At 44.9% G+C, this 21,839-nt stretch overlaps 1 protein-coding gene across 3 annotated transcripts in view; it reads right to left on the reverse strand.

Annotated features, from left to right (window-relative positions):
• Window positions 1–14,006: 14,006 nt before the first annotated feature.
• IL6ST (interleukin 6 signal transducer) overlaps window positions 14,007–21,839 on the reverse strand; it is a 54,646-nt gene continuing 46,813 nt past the window's right edge. For all 3 annotated transcript variants that reach the window (XM_034773226.1, XM_034773227.1, XM_034773228.1), the window contains one exon: window positions 14,007–21,177. In XM_034773226.1, the coding sequence (XP_034629117.1) occupies window positions 20,446–21,177 (732 nt within the window). In that variant the 3' untranslated portion in view covers window positions 14,007–20,445. The remainder of the gene's footprint in view (window positions 21,178–21,839) is intronic.

The following is a 21,839-nucleotide window of genomic DNA, read 5'->3' on the forward strand; positions in this document are numbered from 1 at the left end:
TGGGGAAAAATCAGTATTTGGTCCTGCTAGTGAAGGCAGGGGGCTGGACTTGATGACCTTTCAGGGTCCCATCCAGTTCTATGAGATAGGTATATCTCCATACATTGTGAAAGTGTGTGTCTAATGGAGTCTGGGACTGTGGTAAAGAATGTAAATAACAGTACTATTAATGTGACCTCAGGCCACATAGGAAAAAAGATTGAAAACATGTGAGAATATGTGTGGCCTGGATTATAAGATTTAAAACAAGGCTCAAAATCTAAGATGATCACTCAGAAAATATCCACAGCACAACTGAACCCAGAGTAGCAGTGTATTCATAAAGAGGAAGTTAGAGCCCTAGCCTGCTGTCCAAGAGAGAGGCAGAGTCTACGCTAGAAAGTTTGACTGGCCAAACTTGCCTTGTGTTTGGTACAATCTGGCATGTGTCCACACTTAATTTTGTGTTCTACTGCTATAAACGGTCCTCCAACAACAATCCCACAATGCAACTGTCCCCTCAGCTGTGACCTGTCTGGTCAAAGTTTTGAACTCTGCTGACAGTGTCTAAAACCCCTCCTCCTATTTGAAATACCTAGCATGTTTGCAGCTACATGTGTTCCTGTTACCAGCTACCTTTCTCACAAGTGATGCAAGCATGGCTCCCTCTCATCCTTGTGTTACTTTGTGGTCTTGGACAGTGGTTCTCAACCAGGAATCCGGGGCCATGAGCAGGTTTTAGGGGTCCACCAATCAAGGCTAGCATTAGACTTGCTGGAGCCCAGGGCTGAAAGCCAAAGCCCCATTGCATAGGGCTGATGCCTGGGGCCCTGAATCCCACCACCAGGGGCTGAGGCTGAAGCCTGAGCAATGTAGCTTTGCAGGGGCTCTTGTGGCGTGGGGCCCCAGGCAATTGTCCTGCTTGCTATGCAGAAAAACAGTTGTTGTGACACAGGTGGGCCGTGAAGTTTTTATAGCCTTTTGGGGGGTAGGGGGGAGAGGGGCTCAGAAAGAAAAAGGTTGAGAACCCCTGCTCTTGGAGAAAGGGTCTGGATTTTCTTGGCCTGTGGAGAGAGAAGTGTACAGCTCTGGCACGTCTGCTGGCATAAAGGTATGGATGGTGGCCTTTTGAAAGTAAGGAAAACCTTGGAGTATGCCAGAGATAAGGGCCAAGGCTGGGCAAAGGGGAAGGAAAAGAGACAGACTTACCAAGTCAATCCAGACCCTCCCTGACTGCCTCTTGGTAACAACTGTGCCATCCCAGGGGGACGGGGATGCTGATGGGTGCAACTTCTTATCACACCCCTGGTTAAATAAACCAAGGGAGGTGGCTTGGAAACTCAGCATGCCATTCCTCCACCCCATTCCTTCCACCACTTCTCCATCAACCCTCCCTTCCTTCCTCCCTCACTCTGGTAAGTGCACTCATCTTTTAAATGCTTCCCAATTAACCTTCCAACCCCCTGGTTTACTTTGCTGGCAAAACATTCTAGGGTAGACAAACCCATACAAACTATTCATTACACCGGTGAGAATGGAAATGCTACAAATCACTTATTGAGGCTATTTGAGGGGGCAAGGGAGGGAAAGTATAGATCTTTCAGGATAAAAAGCTGATGTTATAGCAGATTGCACTACACTAGAATTACAAAGCAGAAGGAAATTCTACTTGTTACTAACGTACCAAATAAAGCATCACATTTTAGCAACTGATCTGCTTCAATGCAGACTTTTTACTATATCTGGATGAGGTGTCTAGGCTATGCTTCTGTCACCCCTTATAAACCAAGCAGTCAGCCAATTTTGGGGGTCTGGCAGTTTAGGAGAGGAGATTGAGGATGGTCACTTTATTTTTTTATGCAAACCTGTTTATCTACAAAGAATGTACAAAGTCCTGTTTCCCTGAACACAGTAGGAATCAAATATCAGGAAATACTTACTTTGCTCACCGTTCTATGCCTCGTTCCAGCCAGCACTCTGCTTAAAAAGCTTTTTATCTTTACTTTCTCTCAAGGGCCTGCTACAAGTGCTTCCCAAGCAGTCTTTGGTGCTACCTCACTGCCTTCAGTGGTGTTTCTGGTGCTGCTCTCTCCCACTCACACAGCTCCACCAGACAATACCCAGCCTCTGGTGATCCCCTAGAGAAATCCCTCCACCCACCTAGCTCAGACCCCCTAACCAGCTTGGCCTGGGGCCCGTGTTTTAGGCAGAGGCTCCTATTGTTTTATCTATCTAGTCCATAAAAGAGCATAACTGCTTTTACATTTCTCCTGGATGAAGGGTGACTGGTTATTTCATCAGCTCTATCAAGGTTTCACCCAGCCCCCAACATAGCATTTCATATTAGCTGCTGAAGGCGGGAAGTGAAACTGCATATGAGTCTATCTTCACCAGAAATGGGTTCAGCCATTGTGCCATCCGAGAATGTGAACAGTTGCTTGTCTTCTATTAGCCATTAGCATTGGCCATTCCCAACTTTCCACCTGAAAAGGTGTGCTGCTAGTTTAGGCAGCACACTTGTTGCAGGCTTTGTGAACATAACTCACATAAAAAGGCAACCTTAGGTCTGTCTAGCTGTAAACACTTTTTGCATCCTCACTCCACAGCCTATGGAACAAATCACCCATACCTTGATAAATAGTACACTAAATGCAACACCTAGAGATTACAATTGCTAATGGCATTGTCATTGGAAGTCAGATGTCATCACGTTTTAGCCTCCCAAAATCACTCTCCACCACCATCCCATGCTTGTTGTCTGTTGTCTAACTGGGATATGGTGTTATGTCCCATCACAGCAATCTCCGTGGCAGTCTTATTCTGTATATTTTATGTGACCAGCAACAGACTAGTTTTTGTAATTCAAACGGCCTAATATATACTACTAAATAAATAGACCCACTGGAACATGTAAACAGCAGTATTATGACCTATATATGACCCACCGAGTACGGTTTTTATCCATGAGTCTCATGGACAGAAGGAATAGGTCCAACAGGAAGACAAATGGAAGTCACCTCCATTCAGTAAGGAATAGAAAAACCACACACAAGGTTCTTATAGAAATTAAATCAACAGGAAGGAGCCAAACCACTAACAAGAGGCTAAGGTGGTCATTGCTGGAGAGAGGAAACCCAGATAGTTATCTAAAGCCTCGTCCTATGTAAGTTTGTGTTCTCATGCAATCTCCCAGGAGCACCAGACACATGCTCATCACCTCTAACCAAAGGCATCCTCTGAAGCTGCAGTCACCAGCCCTTCTCTTTGATTCCTTACATTGGCTCCCTGTTAAGCATGACATTAACTTTGAACTGCTTATCTTAACAGTAAGCACCATACAGCTTTACACTAGATTCTAGCACTCGGGTCAACAGAGGAGTCCTGCATTTCTAGACAGGATCTTAGATCCTGCAGACTTGAGCCTTATCCACTGTCACTGCTGCCCACATCCTCAGCTCCATCAGTTATGCTAGGCTTGAGGGCTGGGGTGTGCCTCCTGCTCACACTCAGCATTGCGCTTTCTTCTCTTTTACCCCAATGTATGAAATATCTTCTTCAAACTCATTTAGCGACACCCATTTCTTCATTCAAGTCCCTTGTAAACATCCTGTGTCTTGCAAGAAATCCACAACCCAGTGACTTCTTTTTTAAACATAGCTTGTTTAAAAACAAAACCAAAACATCCCTTCTAAATTATTCCCATATGGGTCTGGACGTCTGACTGTATCTCCATTTTAACTGTGAGCTCCTCAGGGTTGGAAATAAGATCACTGGGCATTGTCCAGCATTGAACACACGTGTGCTAAATTAATAAGATTAGTGCCTGAAAGGGGACGCAACAAAGAGTAGCTCTGTGAACTGTGATGCATTGGTTGATGGCAAAAGCAAACTATCAAGGCTAAATATATACATGCACATCCGCAACAAGTTGGCGAGTGGGAAAGCTCAAATGGAGACTCCAGAATCAGCTGCTCTTGTGCATTCAATATCCTGAAGATGGGGAAAAAAATCCCTACCTGGCAGGATGCGCTGATATATGATGGTGGTGTGTGTTATGGGAAAAACTTAGAGCGGAAGAAAAGGGGATGGCGTATGGAAAGGGGAGCAGGATGGCTGTAAGGGAATCCGATGCATGTTCTACCTTCCTGTAGTAGGTCCTAGCCGGGGCTCGACCCTTCCGGGCAGGAGGGGAGCCACACCGACTCACTACTGTGGGAACAAGCAGTCAGTTAGTCCCGAAACTCCGGCTCTTTGGTGCAGAGTCGGAGCAACCACAGTTAAAGCTCAGGCCCTTGACTGCAGGGGGCTGAGCGAGCAAGCAGTTCAGAGCCCAGCCCCTGGATCAGGGCGGGGCAAACACAGTTAGCTCAGGCCCTTGTTGCAGGGGCTGAGCGAGCAGACAGTTCAGAGCCCAGGCCCTGATCCAGGGCCTGGGCAAACACAGTTAGGCTCGGGCCCTTGTTGCAGGGGCTGAGCGGTCAGATAGTTCAAAGCCCAGGCCCTGGATCAGGGCGGGGCAAACACAGTTAGGCTCAGGCCCTTGTTTGCAGGGACTGAGCGGATAAACAGTTCAGGTAAGGCACGCCTAGGCTTCCGTAGCCGAGCGTTGGGTGAGGGGGAAGCCTGCCACCCGTGCGGAGGGTGGCAGGGGGGAACGCAGGCCCACCCACTCCACTGCGTTCCAGCCCGGGGCCCTAACAGCGGTTGCTGCCGCTGCTGGTCAGTGGGGTATCCAGACCGCAACACACTGACATAGGCTCACACTCGGTTACAGCCGGACCGGGGTCGGCTACCCCCGGGCTGCTTCCATGATCCCCCTTAAAGCCTACCTCGTTCGTCGCGCCGGGATCGGGCCAGTCCATCTGCATGGGCTCCTCTCTGCCCGGGCTCGGCGGCAAGTCCGGTAGCTCTGCCGGGAAGTCCGGCCAATGGTCCTCAGGCGGCTCCTCTGGATAGCAGCAGGGGCGAAGGGGTTCGGGTCCAGTCTCACCCTCAGGGTTAGTGGGGTGCGGTTCCCAGGGATTCTCCCAGTGGCGGGCGTGAACGGGCTCCGGCGGCTCCTCCTCGTAGCGGGCCCGGGGTAGCTCAGGCCAGCTAGGGTCCAGGCCTCGGTCTTCGACGGTCTCCTGGCCGGGAGCTCCCGGCTGCACGTCTGCTCCCTGCGGTGGCTGGCCGCCGACTGAGCTCTGGCGGCCGGCCTTTATACTTCCTGACCCGCCCCTTGACTTCCGGGGGGCGGGGACAGGTGGTGGTGGTCCCACCCACTCTGGTGCCTGCACGTGGGCTCCCTCTTCTGGGCAGGAGGGGAGCCACACCGACTCACTACACTTCCGTAACCAGCAAAGAAGCCAGGAGCAATCCAGGGCCCCAGGCACACACCCCACAGCTCCTCCCCCCCCATTGGCCTGCTTCCCAGGGATGGGGGGTGGGATTGCCTGCATAAGTGGGTGGGGCTGTTGGCGAAGGAGCAGGTCTACTGCCATGCTCAGGGAGGCCAGGAGACCCAAAGTTGGTGTTTCACTTCTGCTCCCCTTCTGGCAGCCTCGGGGGGGCGGGGGCTCTTGCATCTGGCCTGCCTATTCCATGACTTCTTTTGGGCAGGGCTTCATATGGGGGGAAGGAGCTAGTGCAACCTGATTCTCAACATGGTAAACCTGGGCCCTGTTGTGCTGACCGGCATGGGGGGGGGGGCGGCGGGTGAGCGGTGTCACACTTAGCGTGTGTGCACTGTGGAGCACTTCAGGGAGCCAGCAGCTGCCTGGACAAGGCTTTGGAAAATTTTGCAGGGACGTCATTGTTGGGAGGCAGGGAAGGAGGGTGGGAGATAGGGAGGATGGGCAGATGCCAAGGAAGTTAAGTGGGTGAGAGGCTGGGAGGGAGCCCAGCTGAGTGAGTGTTAGGCAGGCTAAGTTGGTAGCAGCAGGAGTGGGTGGCTAGCAGGTAAGAGGGATGGATAAGAGCCTGAAGGATGGCCGGTCAGATCTGTGATTAGCCTGTTGGGAATATGGGAGATGGTTGGTGAGCATGGGGAAGGAAGGCTGGGGGGAAGTCAGAGGTCTCTGAGTTGGAAGATAGGAAGGGGAGGGTCTATCTGTGTGGGAAGGAGGTAGGGAGGGGGTGCTGGTGTGTGGTGGGGGATCACTAGGCCTGATCCAAGGGCTGGTGCAGGTTGGAGGATCTGTCACTAGGGAGAACAGGGTGAAGTGGAAGGAGCTGCTGGTATTGTGACTGGCAGGAGGCTCCTGCCCACTCCCAGCGGCTGCAGCGAGTAGGGTCAGGATCTTGATGTGGAGGTAGTAGCCGCTGCTCAGCACTTGTTAGCAAACAAGTCACTCAATTAGCTGCCTAACTATGACTATTTCAGCCCAACGCCAGGCTTCTATTTAAAAACACCACTGTGGCCAATCAGTGCTGTGGGCTGAATTCATTTAGCCAACCTAGCTGGGATTACACTCTGAGATCACCCCACACTCCAAGACGCATGGTCACCTTCTTCATGGGACTCCCATCCGCTAGCAGCTGGTTGGGCAGGAGCCTCTTCCTGTTATCTCCAGAAGGGAAGGGACCGCTAGTGGTTGTCTAGGCCAGCCCCCTGCACAGTGGCAGGACGAAGTAAATCTAGACCAACTCTGTTCTTAAAAACCTCCCGGGATGGGGATTCAACAAGCTCCCTTGGGAGCCTGTTCCTGATCTTAACTACCCTTATAGTTAAAAGCTTGTCCTAATATATAATTTAAACCTCCATCACTGCAGCTTAAACTATGTCTTGTCCTAACTTCAGCCGACATGGAGAACAATTGATCGTCGTCCTTGTTTCAGTCCTTAACATATATGAAGACTGTGATCAGGTCCCCTGTCAATTGTCTTGTCGCATCACGAAACATGCCCAGGTTATATTTTAACCTTTCCTCATAGGTCAGGTTTTTTGAAACTTTGTATCCTTTTTGGTCCTCTTCCTAATTTGGCCACATCTGTCCTACCCTGGTGCATTCAGAATTGGTCAGAACAGTGCATCTGAGGCCTCACCCATGCCAAGTACAGGGAACAATTACCTTGCTAGGCTTAACCAGACATGTTTTATGTCAGGGGTAGGCAACCTATGGCACACGTGCCGAAGGCGGCATGCAAGCTGATTTTCAGTGGCATTCACACTGCCTGGTTCCTGGCCACCGGCCTAGGAGGGACTCTGCATTTTAATTTAATTTTAAATGAAGTTTTTTAAACATTTTAAGAACCTTATTTACTTTACATACAACAATAGTTTAGTTATATATTATAAACTTATAGAAAGAGACCTTCTAAAAATGTTAAAATGTATTACTGGCACGCGAAACCTTAAATTAGAGTGAATAAATGAAGACGCGGCACACCGCTTCTGAAAGGTTGCCATTTTATGTAATACACCCCAGAATATAAGCTTTTTTCGCAACTGCATCATTTTGTTGGCACATGTTTAATTTGTGATCCACTTTAACCTCCAGATCGTTTTCAGCAGTACTACAGCCTAGCCAGTTAGTCCCCAGTTTGTATTTGTATTTTTTTTCTAAGGGAAGGACTTTGCACTTGTCTTTATTGACTTGTCGGCTTGTTAATTACAGTCCCATTCTCCAGTTTATCAAGGTCATTTTGATTGCTAGTCCTGGTCACCAAAGTGCTTGCAACCCTCCCAGCTTGGTGTCAGATGCAAATTTTATATGTCTACGAGCAGGGCCAGTGCAACCCATTAGGGGGTTGCCTAGGGCACTAGCATTTGTGGGGTGGGGCATTTCAGGTCCTTTGGCGGCGACCACAGCAGCCGGATCTTCGGCTGCCCCGGTCGTCGTCGGCATTTAGGCGGAGGGAGCTGGGGCAGCGGGAGGCGCGGGGAGGACCGCCTGCAGCAAGTGTGGGGGTGTGTGGCACGCAGGGGAACTCCCCGCCCCAACTCACCTCTGCTCCACCTCCTCCCCTGAGCATGCCACCCCGCTCTGCTCGGCTCCAAACAGCTGATTGGTGCGGCAAGCTTGGGAGGTAGGAGAAGTGGAGCAGCGACAGCGTGCTCAGGGAGGAGGCGGAGCAGAAGTGAGCTGGGACGGGGAGCTGCTGCATGGCTCCCCAGGCCGGGGGGAGCTGCCGCGGGGGTGTGTGTGGGGGAGGGTGCCTCAAGGTGGAGGGGGGGGGGGAACTGCGGGAGGGGGGGGGGGCCTTAGGGGGGGGGGGGGGGGGGGGGGGGGAGCTGCCACAGGGCTTGGGGGGGGGCAAAGTGGAAATTTCGCTGAGGGCACGAAACATCCTTGCACCCGCCCTGTCTACGAGCCAAACCATGTCATTAATGAAAATGTTGGACAGAACCAGCCCCAGGACAGACCTGTTGCAAGACCCACTACCTACACCCATCCAGTTGACAGCAAACCATTGATAGCTACTCAGAGTATGGGCTTTCAATCAATTATGCAGTCACCTTACAGTAATTGCATTTAGACCATAGATCTTCAGTTTGCATGTGAAGGTTTACTAAACTCAAGCTATATACAGCTTTCCCTTTAGCCACTAGGCCAGTAACCCTGGCAAACTTAGGTTGGTTTGCATGATTTGTTCTTGACAACTCCATGTTGCCTATGATGTGTGGGTGCACCCTATCCGCCCAGCCCCTAGCCCTGCCCCCCCCAATCCCTTCCCAGGCCAGTAGCTACCCCTGCTCCTTTGCACAGTGCCCAATAGCCAGTGTCAGCTTTTACATGCTAAACAACCAACTCTTACTGGGGGTCATAAACCAAGCCCCACTGTGTCACCTGATAGCCAAGGATACCTTTTAGAGCATGACCACTGTACTTGCAAAAAAAAAAAAAAAAATCTGTGCCTCGCTACATAATCCCCTGCTTTTCTCCCCAGCCTGGCTCAAAGCAGCCTCCTCCTGGCCCCAGCCCTACCCAGGCATGGTGGGCGGGGCCCTGGTCAGAGAAGGGAGGGGGTTTGTGTGGCACCTCGCCCCCCCCCCCCCAACGTATCTGCAGGTCATGCTTGGGGGGAAATGTGGGACCACAAGAGAAAAAGCTGCAGCCACTCTTGCAGGAAAAGTCTGAGTCATGCTGCCAAAAATGGAGCCTCCACAGTAGGGACCTTACATGCATGAGAATATTTACTGCTAGCTACCCCTGCCAGATCATGCTGGCTCATTAGCAAGGATTGGGGCTTTAGCCTGTCTGAGTTTAGCTCCATGCGCGCAGTCTCCCAGTATGCTAGGCAGCCCCCAGGGCCAGGCAAGGCATGATCCAGCCTCCTGGAACCAGGCCAGAAGCTGCCTGGTGCCACCCAGAAAAGACCTGCGCACTGGGAAGCTGCCCGCAACATGAGCCGCTTTAAAGAGGCATTTTTGCCTGCCTGCAGGGGCCTGGACTTACTTATGCTGTCAGGTGGGGAGTGCGGTGGGGAGGGGTGGAGAGTGTGAAAGCTCTTTATCCTCCACTGACACTGAGAGCAATTAATTAAAACAAAGGCAACAAAATGGATAATTATAAATGTTGTAGCTGGGGTAGGCAGGTGCTATGCTGAGTGTAACACTGCCACCTACTGGCAATGAAGGCAATAGGCACACCGGCTCATTGAACAAATATAAGAAAACAGCAGGTCCTGGGGCCACCTACTATGGCTGGTGTTACCAATACATAACTGGCATGAAAAGTGCTGGTTCCTGGCTCTTTGGGTTCAAAATGTAGTTGGGAGGGGCCACTTGTCCCCCCCCCAGCTGCTCTAATGTCAGTGCAATAATCTGTATTGCCTGCCCTCTATATGGCTCGACCAGCATCATCGTGAGCCAATGGACGTTAAGGCTCGGGGAACAAATTGGAAAGGCGCTTTGACCAAGTGAGCAGACCTGAGCATGCACACATCCGTGCATGTGTCTGTGTGGTTTTATAGACGGCAGTCAGTGTATTTTGGCTGCCTGGGGGGCGTGTGTGCACACCCAACCCAGTCAGCTCCCCTGTGTGCTCTGTGTATTAAAGATTTCGGGCTAACGCTGTAACATACGAAGGCATTGCAGCACCTATCGCCTAGTCCCCCTCTCACAGAAGTGTCAGGTATCAAAGGGGTAGCCCTGTTAGTCTGGATCTTTAAAAGCAGCGAAGAGTCCTGGGGCACCTTATAGACTAACAGATGTAGAGGAGCATGAGCTTTCGAAGAAGTGGGTATTCACCCACAAAAGCTCATGCTCCTCTACGTCTGTTAGTCTGTAAGGTGCCACAGGACACTCTGCTGCTGTCACAGAGGGGAATTCCTAGCCAGGAGTCAGGTGCCCAGGCTCTCTGTGCATTGTATGGGGCATGTGCAGGGCCCATCTCACAAGGCAGCAAGCTGAGCTTGGCAACACCTCACCTAGTCAGGAGTGAATGGGGCAGGGCTTAGGCCCTGAGGCTCAAAGTTATTTAGGTGACTCAGGGACAGGTCAGTTAGAGGCTTGGTGTGCTCAGCCATGAACCCTTGCCTGGTAGTAGGGCGCTAAGCCAGCGCAACCCTTTCTTATGACAAATGAGAATCTCAATGGCCAGGAGCCCCACCGTCAAAGCTCTGCCCTGCCTGATTTGGACCAGAAACTTTTTCATAGATGCCAACACCAGAGAGGACTGCTGGGCTCCTGCATGATACCGGCTGTAGCACTTCCCCAAACTAATTCCTAGAGCATAATCTTTTAGCAAACGACCACAGCCTTTTGTAAATTGCTCCAGCGGTTAACCCCTCTCACTGTTAAAAAGGTATGCCTTATTGCCATGCTGAATTTGTCTCACTTCAATTTCTCACTGTTATACTCCCACCACCAGTGAATGAGCCATATTATTTAGATTATTTGATTTAGAGGCCAAGCTGTCTGCTCACTTTAGTAACAAACAGGAGACAAGATTCCCTCCTCTGCAAAGATTACAGGATCAAGACATCACCACCATCCCATTCCCTAGCCTCTGCATTTATTTTATTGAAACATGACCCATGTTCCAAGATCTTGGCACTGGCCCTATGTGACCTCTCTCACCATGACTTACATGGGGCCATAAACGAGAAACTACACTATACCCCTGGAGTTAGAACTCAGCACAGTCCCATTTTACAAACACTGGGTCTGGACTCAGATTACTTGAGCACTGAACTTCAGACAGACTATTTGCTCCAGCTTCTAGCTAGTGTTTTTCCTGGAGCCTGGGAGCAGAGGAATAGAGCTTCCTTTCTTCCACAATTATGTTAGTGGAGCCAAATCTGTACTTCCTGAACTCTGGCACTGTTATACTGTCTTGATGAGTATTCTACATGAGTATGTATTTCCTGTGGAAAGCGCTCCCTTCCCGTCACTCCCCATTCACTTTCAGTTCTGTAGGTTCCAGTAACTGTTTAAATAACTAGTTTCAAGTTTCCAGCACTCAGTAGCTATTAACCTGTTCATTAAACTAACCTCTGATCTATATACTCGTGCCTATGCAGTGAGAGTTCAGTTGTGTTCGTGCTATGTCCAGATGAAGACGAACTGGTTTCACACCCTTCCTAGGAGTTGCATTGCTTCTTGAGAGTGGACGATGCCGATATGCAGAATAAAAAGAGGCCAGTGCAGCTTGAGGTGACAAGAACAAAATATTGGGACACATGGGGGGGCGGGGGGAGAGAAGCGGCGCCGCCAAAGCAAAAAAAAAAAAAAGCCAGAGTGCAAAATATTGGGACAAATAGCATCCCGACGATACATTGCAGGACAAACAACTAATTATCAGGACGTCTGGTCACCCTAGTGCAGCTACTTAAGGAGACCTAGATGGAACACAGTGGTTATAAAGACTACATACTAAAAATACAGCAACATTTTAAGCTTGAAGACTCTCTCAGGAATTATCTATAAAGGGAAAGGGGTCAGAGTCCATTTTAATTATATGCTAATTAACACTGAAGTATAGACTGTGCCCCAATTTATGGTGAACTTTATTTACTGTTCCATTTTATTTTACTAGTGGTGTAAGACATTTGGGAGATATTTAAGATTTCCACCCAGATAGAAATACAAAGAATGTTTTTCATGACTGGACTACCTGTAACTCCAGTGTTAAAGATGAATCAAATTCAGTTCTCGGTAAAATGTTACTCAACTTCATTGAAGTCAGAATTTACCTCGCTAGAGAGAAAACTGCCAATTTCTCCCACCCCATACTTTCCCTCAGTTGCCACACTTGCAAATGAAAGCCACTGACAGCACCTTTTGTCTGAGGATCACAAAATGCTTTACAAACAATGATTTTAATCTCAACATAGAAAGTAAGGGACATCCCTTTTTACAGATGAAGGAAATGAGGCGTAGAAAGTTTAAGTGACTTAGAAAAAGTCACACTTCAAGTTAGTGGCATAGCTAGGAGCACTCAGACCCCCACTATCCCAGTCATGTATGTTAGCTACAATCTCTCTTCATATAGACTCTTTAGATTACATTCCCCATGTTAACTAAATCTTAAGATATGTTTATTTTGCCTCTAATTTGAGACATTGCTTTTTGTTCTGCTCCTAGTTTCCATTCTCATGATATACAAAGCAAAATGTCTACCTGCCATGGCAATAGACAGTCATAGTAAAATACATTGTCTAAGGTTTTATCTTAACATAAGAGGGTTCTCTCCCCTCCCCCGACCCCCAGAACAGAAAAAGATGGCTAAGGAAGGCAAGCCCTGGTATGCTGAGATTTTATCAGTCTTGAAAAGTCAACAGAATTGCAGCCACAAAGCATTATCTATTTAGTTCCAAATTCTTAATGGGCAGGTAATTTAAGAAGGGAAGCTTGTGGTCTTTCATACATAGATATAAATTTTACATTTGCAAGTGCTGTCACTGTGATTGCACATGCAAATGGCTATTTAGGGTCCTTTCTGTGTCTCCATCACTTCGTTTGCAGAGAGAGTACAGTAAATGCAGAACAAGTGGGTAAATGTTTTAGCACATGGACACTGGGTCTAACCTTTTAAGAGCATGCCTTTAAAAAAACAAAACAATTTTATGAATAAATTTTCCTCGTTATTAGTGTGTTCAATATATTCTCCTCTGTATCTGTACAAAGAGCTACACTCCTCAGCTCTTTACACTCACTCCCATTCCAGGTATTTTACGTATGTCCTCAATACCGTTAGAAGTACAATTTCAGCTTTTCATTTTTTTTTCTGCTCCACTTTATTGCACTCTCTCAATGGGCCACACTCTGTCCTAAATGACAGCCATTTGCACCCTCACCTGGTCATACATGAAGTCAAGTGTCAGAAAACAATTTGGCTGAGGATGCACCATATGTAGATCAGAACAAGTTAGATTTTACATGGACTATTATAATTCCTCCATGGGAAAAGCCCAACATGCTGGAAAACAAACATATCTGTCTGTAATATATTACTCATAATTAGGGCTGTAGCTTTCCAGTAGAGGCTTGATTTTGACATCTTTACTCCCACTTCGATTGTTTAGTCACAAACAAGGCTGCCTGGAACTCTATCCTCAAACTTCCAACAAGTTCTCTGCTAACTATCAGACAATGCTATATTCTTTCCTGACCATGCTTAGTTTATTATGCGACTTGCCCCCCCCCAGTGTCACATCTAGTCAATAGCAAACCCATGAGTACAACACAGGTTTTCTGACTCCCAGCCCATGACTCTTTCCACTAAGCTACACTGCCTTACAGACCAGTTGCCATTGTTGCATAGTACCAGAGTGGCAAAAAGCATGATATAAGCAACCAGAAAGAGTTCAGTGCCCACCAGTATAGCCAGTTCTCCAATATATACTCACATGCTTTTGCTCAATCCAATGTTAAAAAAGACATCTCCACCTCCGCCCTCGGCTGACTCTTCCACAGCCACTTAAATCTCTCTGGAACGTTTTTTTTTTTATTTTAGCCTATTGGTACAGTGGCCAAGATGCAATAATTGCATAACAACTGTATAAAGCCAAAAAAAGGCAAACTGCTTTGTCTTCAATGTCAATACATAAAGTTAGTCTTAGGACAACACTGACAAATGCAAACACAGAGTAATGGCAGGTTTGGGATTTTTTTTTAAACTTTATAAAATATAGTTGATAGAAAAGCAACGTTCAGGTACAATACAGTAAAGAGGAGACAGACATTCAAGGTTACAATAAAAATTGTTGACAGCACAATTCACAACACTTACATAACAATAAACATACAGTAGCTTGCAAAAGGATTAATACTGGAATGCGATTTCAACATGTTTCTATATAGAGGAGGCTTAAGCAGCACTTGCGAGTTTAAATCTGGTATATGTGAATTGTTTAGAGCTGGCATACAAAATCAATATTAGTTTTGCAAGCCCTAATTACTCTGAATATACAAACAGTATTAAACTCCATTTGGTATTTACATTCACTGTCAAATGTTACAGATGTCTTGAAACTGCATTGGACATTTTCATTAACAAGAAAGCGTCTGTGGCCTATGCCTGTATAGTCACCCAACAGTATTTAATATTTAGAAGTCTTGCCTCTGGAACCCAATAAGAAAATGTTAGTCAGTTTGTTACTTAGTAACTCATTGCCATATCAATATTTTAGGCTAAATTTTTGCTGCACTGAGTACAGAGATGCACAATTATTGTGCGTGCGCTTTCACACCTAGATTTGAAATGCACTCCCTTCCTATCTACCTGACAGAGGACAGACAGCGTGCTTAAAAGGAATAACCTTTAAAAAAATCATTTGATTTTAAACAATGAAGAGCACTAAAGCTGAAAAAAATACTTTGCATGTTCAGGTTCACAGTTTCCACTTTTATTGCATTTTTCCACACATTCAGAAAAATATTTTATAATTAGGAAAATGTGACTACAAAGATTTAAGGGGTAGGTGTAGCACCTGTTACTATTTAACTTAAAACAAAAGTGAAAAAAAAAACAACCCAAGGTGCACTTTGACAGTGTCCCCCCTTAAGCAATAAGTTTTGATATGGAAAAGATAAAAAAAGAGGTGTGATCTGAAACAAAATAGCAAAGGCTGTTCATTTACTGCTTTAAAAGCCAGTACGTTTGTAACTGTCAACAAAGAAATGTAACCATTACAGGTAGTGCACTGCCTGGAAGACATCCGAGTCCATAAAACAAGATGGAAGTCAAACTGTTCTGATCATTATCGTTATCACAGCTCTAGTGTTATCTACTTATATTCAATCCATTGCAGAAGAAATGTGTTTCTAAAGTACTGATGCTTTTATTGCATTCCTTATGTACAAAGATCTCTTTAAAGCAAATGTGAAATTGCTAAGAGCTCCAGATGCTGTGTTAGTAACAGCCGAAGCTAAAGTCAACAGGAGATGAGGCTCAGCATCCTTTGAGATTGGGCCCTCACATAGTATCAGCTTCTCAAGAACAAACATGTTTAAACTACTTTTAGATTAGATTCAATACAATGAAAATGGAGAATCCTTACTTTCCCTTAAAGAATGCTTTAGCCTGCAAAAGCAATGATAAATGAGGGAGCAAATATTGAGAATAAGTTTGTAGAACAATAGCTTCACCTTTTCTACTTATTTTATTGTTTTGAGCACACAGCCAAGATTTACTCTGGCTTCAAAAACTCTTCCCATCCCTTCCCCACACCCCACAAAGTGCAGTTTTCTGATTCATGAACCAAGTTTATGAGAAAATGTAAGTTTCTGCTTGGCCCTTAATTGAAATGGGATGATGCCTAAAATAGGGACTTCAGCAATGCATTTTGTTATATTTAAAATGAATTGTAAGTTTATTATAGCCAATGAAAACTGAAATAGCAGCATTTTTAGTGCCAAATTTACTTTTGGTGCAGTAGTAAACTTAGACATAAATGGTTAAGACAAGGTTGTCAAAATGTTTGTCTGTTAGGATGGAGCACATTTTAGCAAAGAGATTGGGAGGAACGGAGTTCACAGGGCAGAGAGTCCCAATGCAGCAACAGCAAGCAACTGATTATACGGAAAGATAATATCATCAGAAAATTTACTTTAGCCTTTTTTAATGCAATTAAATAACTAGAAACAAGGAAGAGCACCACATGTTCAGTCAGGTCTCCATGGACCATAAACAGTTTGGGAACCTATTTTCGGTTAAGTCAACAGGGTTCAGGCACTGCAATGATGTGAATGGTATAAGAACACAGACAATGATTTGGGCTCTGTACCCACAAGAGAGCTGCATCACAGCTATTACTGAAGTCAACAAGAGGGCTTGCATCATCAGGCACATGATATTCACACACCAAAAGGCTGATTTAGGTTTCAACCCTCATCTGTGCTGCTAATGCAGGACTTTATACCCAGCCATAGGTATAGACTCACTTCCACGCAAACTGCAGTGGGGTCCCCTGGTGCTGAATAACTCATATAACCACCCCTGCGCCAGCCCTCTCCCAAATGCCAAAACACGAAATCCCCTGCCACACACTCCAATGTCTCAGCCACCCCTGACAATCAACCGTAGTGTGATCCTCAGGCTGCTGTAACTTATACCAGGCACCTAGAATGGTGCACAGCCAGCCCAAGATTGAGGAACACACAGGAGGCTTAAAGCCACTTCTACTCTGCTGCCTCCACTGTCAAGGATTGGGGCTTTGTCTGGGTTGACTATTTAGACAAAGGACCACCAACAGATCCCAGCTGGACAGAATATTACCAAGCCACGGTTAACTTATGGTATGGTATTAAAAAAAACATTTATAGTTGTAGGAATAGAGAGACAAGCAACTAGCTAATTTGCATCGCGCAGACATTCAAAGTGGGCTGGTGCACAAAAGATGCTTATTCTTAACTCTCCATCTTCCCTGCTGTTGAACAAACAACATACAAGATTTCTACTTTCCCATCTGAGGCATGCCAGTCTTGGCAATTCATCAAAATGGGCACACAGCAATGTCAGTGTTAAATGTAATTTTATTTTAATAATGCCTTTATTCTTTCTTAAAGTGCACCATAAAAAAAAAAAAAAAAAAAAAAAAAAAGTCTGCCTGTATGTATAGTAATAGTCAGAAGACTAGGTAGGGACTGTTAATACACATCCACATTTAAAAAACTGCTTGCAAGATACAGTGTCCAATATAAAATTAAGTGTAAGGGTACTTTCCAGACTTAAAAGTACAAAATTAAAGTTAACTATTTCAGGTCAAAAGCTGAACACTGCACAGTGTACAATTTTGGCACAGACAAAAATTTCATGACCAGGCTGTAACTGCTCATTGCTTTTACCTGTTGTGAATTTTATAATGAGTTCATCTACATAAATGTGGATTTACCAACCTTTTCCTTTTATTTTTATCTTCTGCATCAGTCTAAATACTGAAATTTAAATAGGAATGAGAAATACAGAGCTTTGTTCCTGGGCGGGGGGGGGGGGGGGGGGAGATGGGATTGTCTTTCATACAACAACAAGACTGCTCCTATTTATCTGCAGTAATGCTGAAGATAAGATACCACTAGTACTAGATCAGAACGATCACTGCTGGGTGCTCCTCTTAAAAATGGGATTCTCTTTTCTTCTGACATTACATTTAATTGTGGCGGGAGGTGAGCTGGGATTTAAAACAATGAGTCTGAAATGGCTTCCATTTACATAAATCAGAGCATGATTGCAGTGTTAAGAGTAAATGGTCATACACTCTCATCCTTTAAAAATAAAGAGCCTGTATCACTGGCTTGAGGAAAGAGCTCCTAAAACTGTATCTGAAGACATCAGGTCTCTAAACACTAGTGTTTGTGAAAGTCAGAAACCAGCAACCTAATTGGTTAAGTCTCAGTAGAAGTGAATGGGACAAGAGCACAAAGGCTGCAGCGTTAAGAATGTGGATGCTGAGGTTCTTAATACACATATTTTCAGGGTTCGTTTGATTCGTCTTTTTGGCCTACGTGTACTTTACCTAGGGAAACCTTCAAAACAGAATATACAGCTTCCACTGCAAACTTCACAGGACCTTTTGGAAATGGGCACTTCTTCCACACATACCAGATGAAGAAATTAGTTCCTAAATTCTAATTTATGTGCTACAAAGATGTGTTCTAGTAAAGGGGTGCAGTTTGGCCTTTGGAGTACTATGATTCATACTGCAGATTTACATCATCTGGGGAGTTCTGAAGGCTTATTGGATACTGTTGGGTCCTTGTCCCCAGAAAAAAAATTCAAGATGGGCAGACCAACCAACTGAAATGTTATGGAGGAGTTTCTGAAAAGCAACAAAATCAGAGCGTGCTGCAACAGCAATACAGCAACACTTAAATTTCTGGGTACCAAAAATATGATACATTATTACTGAGAGAAACATGTCAGTAGGATAAGGAATTTTGCATAAGTGAATAAAACAAAGCTTTTCCAGATATCCTAGTACAGATGTCTTAAAGTTTCCACAGTGTGGAATGCATCTTAAAGAGAGTCTCATGGACCATGTCGCCACTCTCATTAACATTACTGTGTAACTTCCCTGTGGCAATGATAGCAACTACTAACATGGAGAGTTAGGTAAATTTTAACTTGCCCTTCAACGTGAATTAACAGGTGGAGATGAGCAAAGTTAGAACTATGTGACCAGCCAGCTCTCCACATCCCACCAGCAAGTATTCTGCAGACCAGTGGTATATGGGCCACAGTTGGGAACCACTGCATTTGGGGACCTACAGGAAGATGAATCTTTATGTACAGCGATCTTGTGAGAAAAAAAAAATATTTTGTTAAATATAAAATGAGGTTTTATTTTTCCTAACACAGCCTGTAGTGTTTCTGAATTACCTGAGAATCAAAGACTTAGAGATGCTCATGACTTATTAATACCAGACTGGAAAACTAAATGGACTAGGTTCAGATATAGCTACAAGAAGATAACTTTGTAAAGCTGATCGGATGGCATCTGTGAAAACTTAAAAAAACCTTCATCTGAGTAACAAGATCTATAAGAAAGGATATCAAGGATTGTTGTCTTCAGGAACTGTATCCTCTCTAGGATGTGAGAATTGGAAAGGAGAAGAATGGAAAAGGAGGTAGGTGTCAAGAATTGTAGCAGCAGGATATAGATATTTTGCTTACAGGCTCATAATGAAAAATGGAAGGATGTTTTACCTGTCAACTTCCAAGTTCAGGGTTCTAAATTTTCCCCGAAGTATCAGCAATATCAGTGCCTTACTACAGCAAGGAATGGTTTTCCTTATGCCACTTTTGGTTTCTGTGAGCTCATTACACTGTAGCAACGAAATCATAGAATCCCAGGATTGGCAGCAGACCAAAAAGGAAGAAGTATTTTTCTTCTAAAACATTTGTAAAAGCTAAACCTACACATGCTAATTCACTTTAGAATATTACATTTTATTACTTCTTGCCTTTCCCCACCCAAACCTTGTATGGTAAACAGGCGAATTCTAAAACAAAGATATATGGTATGGTTAGTCAGGGATTTGAGATAAACAGATATTCATTTTTAAATAAACACTTCAATTCGCCTACAGGGGAGTTGTTCTTACCTACAATTTTCCTTCAAAGTTTTTAATGCTAAATATGAAATTTTAAATTGCCATGCATTTGGCTCAGATTACAAGATAGGTAGTTTTTATGCCTAGTTTCTATATACGGGTAAGTATATATAAATGTATGTATACATATATTAGAGAGAGAGGGGCAGGCAGGCAGAATGCTGATGACTACACTAGCATTCATAGAGAGTTAAGCAGTGATGGCATTTTGATTGCAATTTGTGCCAAGTACTTCAGACCTTTGTTTTACAGTTCTTTATATGAGGCCTGAAATATTTTGAGACATTAGTCTGATGCTATTACATTAGAAATATTGGGCCAAATTCATCCCTTCTATAATTCCGCTGAAGTCAATAGAGTTAGTCAGGGATGAATGTGGGCCGAAATTGTTTGGTCATTGGATAACATCTTAAAAATATGTAATACTGTACTTTCATTTTTTACTTTTGGAGGAACACACTCTGGTCTAATCCAGCTTAGCCAAAGTAGGCATCTTAATATCATGCACTGCCAGAAGCAGGGCTTTGGAACGGAGCCCGGAGCTGGAGCGCGAAGCAGCTCTGGAGCAGTGGAGCTGTAGGTTTTTACCTGGAGCTGGAGCGGAGCCAGAGGGCTCCTGGTATTTTTCTCTTAGATGCCCCTTGGCTTCTGTAATAAAATAAAACTTGCTACTTTCAATCAATCATGTTTAAATGTGACATTACAAAGAAACAAAACTGCAAGGCAGCACAAAGGCCTGTTCAATTATTCAGACAAATAAGAGAATCTATGTAGTGCTTATAGGAGGATCTCCAGTAATTCTGGACTGGAAATATCCCAATGAAATATAGTACTCATGTACCCTCCATCAAATTCTCTTCACTAAATGAATCTGAATATTTTTATCTGATTTCAGATAAAAATACTTAGCTTAACTCATCAGAAATACAGGGGGAAAAAATGGATCAGGCACTACTGAAGGCCTAACAGAGCCAGTCTCTCTCCTTTCACTGGGGGATATAGCCCCCTTGCCTTACAGTTTGTGGCATGTAACTTTTTGGTATCTCATCAACTGTTGCTGTGTTTATCCCCATCCTTTCCAGTCTCAGAATCTGTCCCTCAGTACTGGGGCTGAACGCATCTGCCAAAGCAGATTCAGGTTTATTTTTCTCTGGCCCAGAGCCACACAGCTGTGAACTGTGACCAGAAATCTGTAGTTGTGCAAGTCCAACAAGATCCTCCTCGTTTACTGGAGGAGTAACTTGCTTTGCTCTTTCAAAATATGACCCATCTGTATTGGTTTCATCTTGACTACTATTTTGTTTGAAATACTGCTGCCTTGGAGCTGCACTTTCACCTCCTCCTGGGTTATCTTCTGGTTTTTCTTCTGACTCTAGCAGTGGCTGGGTGGATTCAGACCTTGAAAAGACTTGAACAGAAGGAATTTGGTCTCTGTAGCCATTGAGTACTACAGTTGAATACTGTACAGTGCTTGAAGTGTTTTGTGCAGATTCACTCTCATCACTGTCGGAAACACTTTGCCTAGGAGAAGACATGCATGAGGATCCTCCAATACCACTGCTGTGCCCCTCTGAAGTATTTTTTTCCTTTTTAAGCAAGTTGAAGGGTTTTAGATCCTGCTCTGAAACGGACTTCTTGTCATCTGCTTCTATTTCAACCACGCTTACATCAGTAAAGCTGCCTTCTGGATACATCTGATCTTTAGAACTAAAATTGTGCTGAAAGAAAAGAAGAAAGTTAGGTGTTGCCTATGAGGGAAAAAGAGTCATGGTGTCTCACTTTCTATTCTTTACGCACTTTGAGATTCCAACAGGTTCTGCTCTCTGCTGAATTTGACAGTTCTTCTTGAGCATTTACCATAAGATGGAAAATGTGGTTTACATTTCCAAGTATCAAAGTCTTAAGTACACAGACTCCCTGGAACCAGAATTTCATGAAGGGTCTACCCAAACCCTTACTCTTCTGTGATACTGAGACTAAATTGAGCACAATGCATTGTATCCTGCAGAAGTATTTCAGATTAAGACCTTACAACAGAAATGCTTTCGCCTCTACATATATATTAAATATCTCATAGCAATTTTCACTGGAGTTTGTCCTGGTTCCTTGATCAGAATTTCCCCTCCTCCACTACTATGCAGCATACCAGTTTGTTACCACGCCACACACAGATGCGCGTATCTGCTGTACCCCTCTCTCTGTATTTGTATTTCATTATAAATTGCTCTAACAAATTTCCAGTTCTCAACTGCCTAAAAATTCCATTGATTTCCACGTAATTGCTCATGATTTACACATTTGGGGAAGTGAGAGAAGAATTAAGCCCTGAACCTTAAACCTATAAAACTTAAAATTAGCCCCATATTAACAGAATCCAATT

The sequence above is a fragment of the Trachemys scripta genome, chromosome 6 (genome assembly GCF_013100865.1).
Source record: "Trachemys scripta elegans isolate TJP31775 chromosome 6, CAS_Tse_1.0, whole genome shotgun sequence".
Classification (NCBI taxonomy): domain Eukaryota; kingdom Metazoa; phylum Chordata; order Testudines; family Emydidae; genus Trachemys; species Trachemys scripta.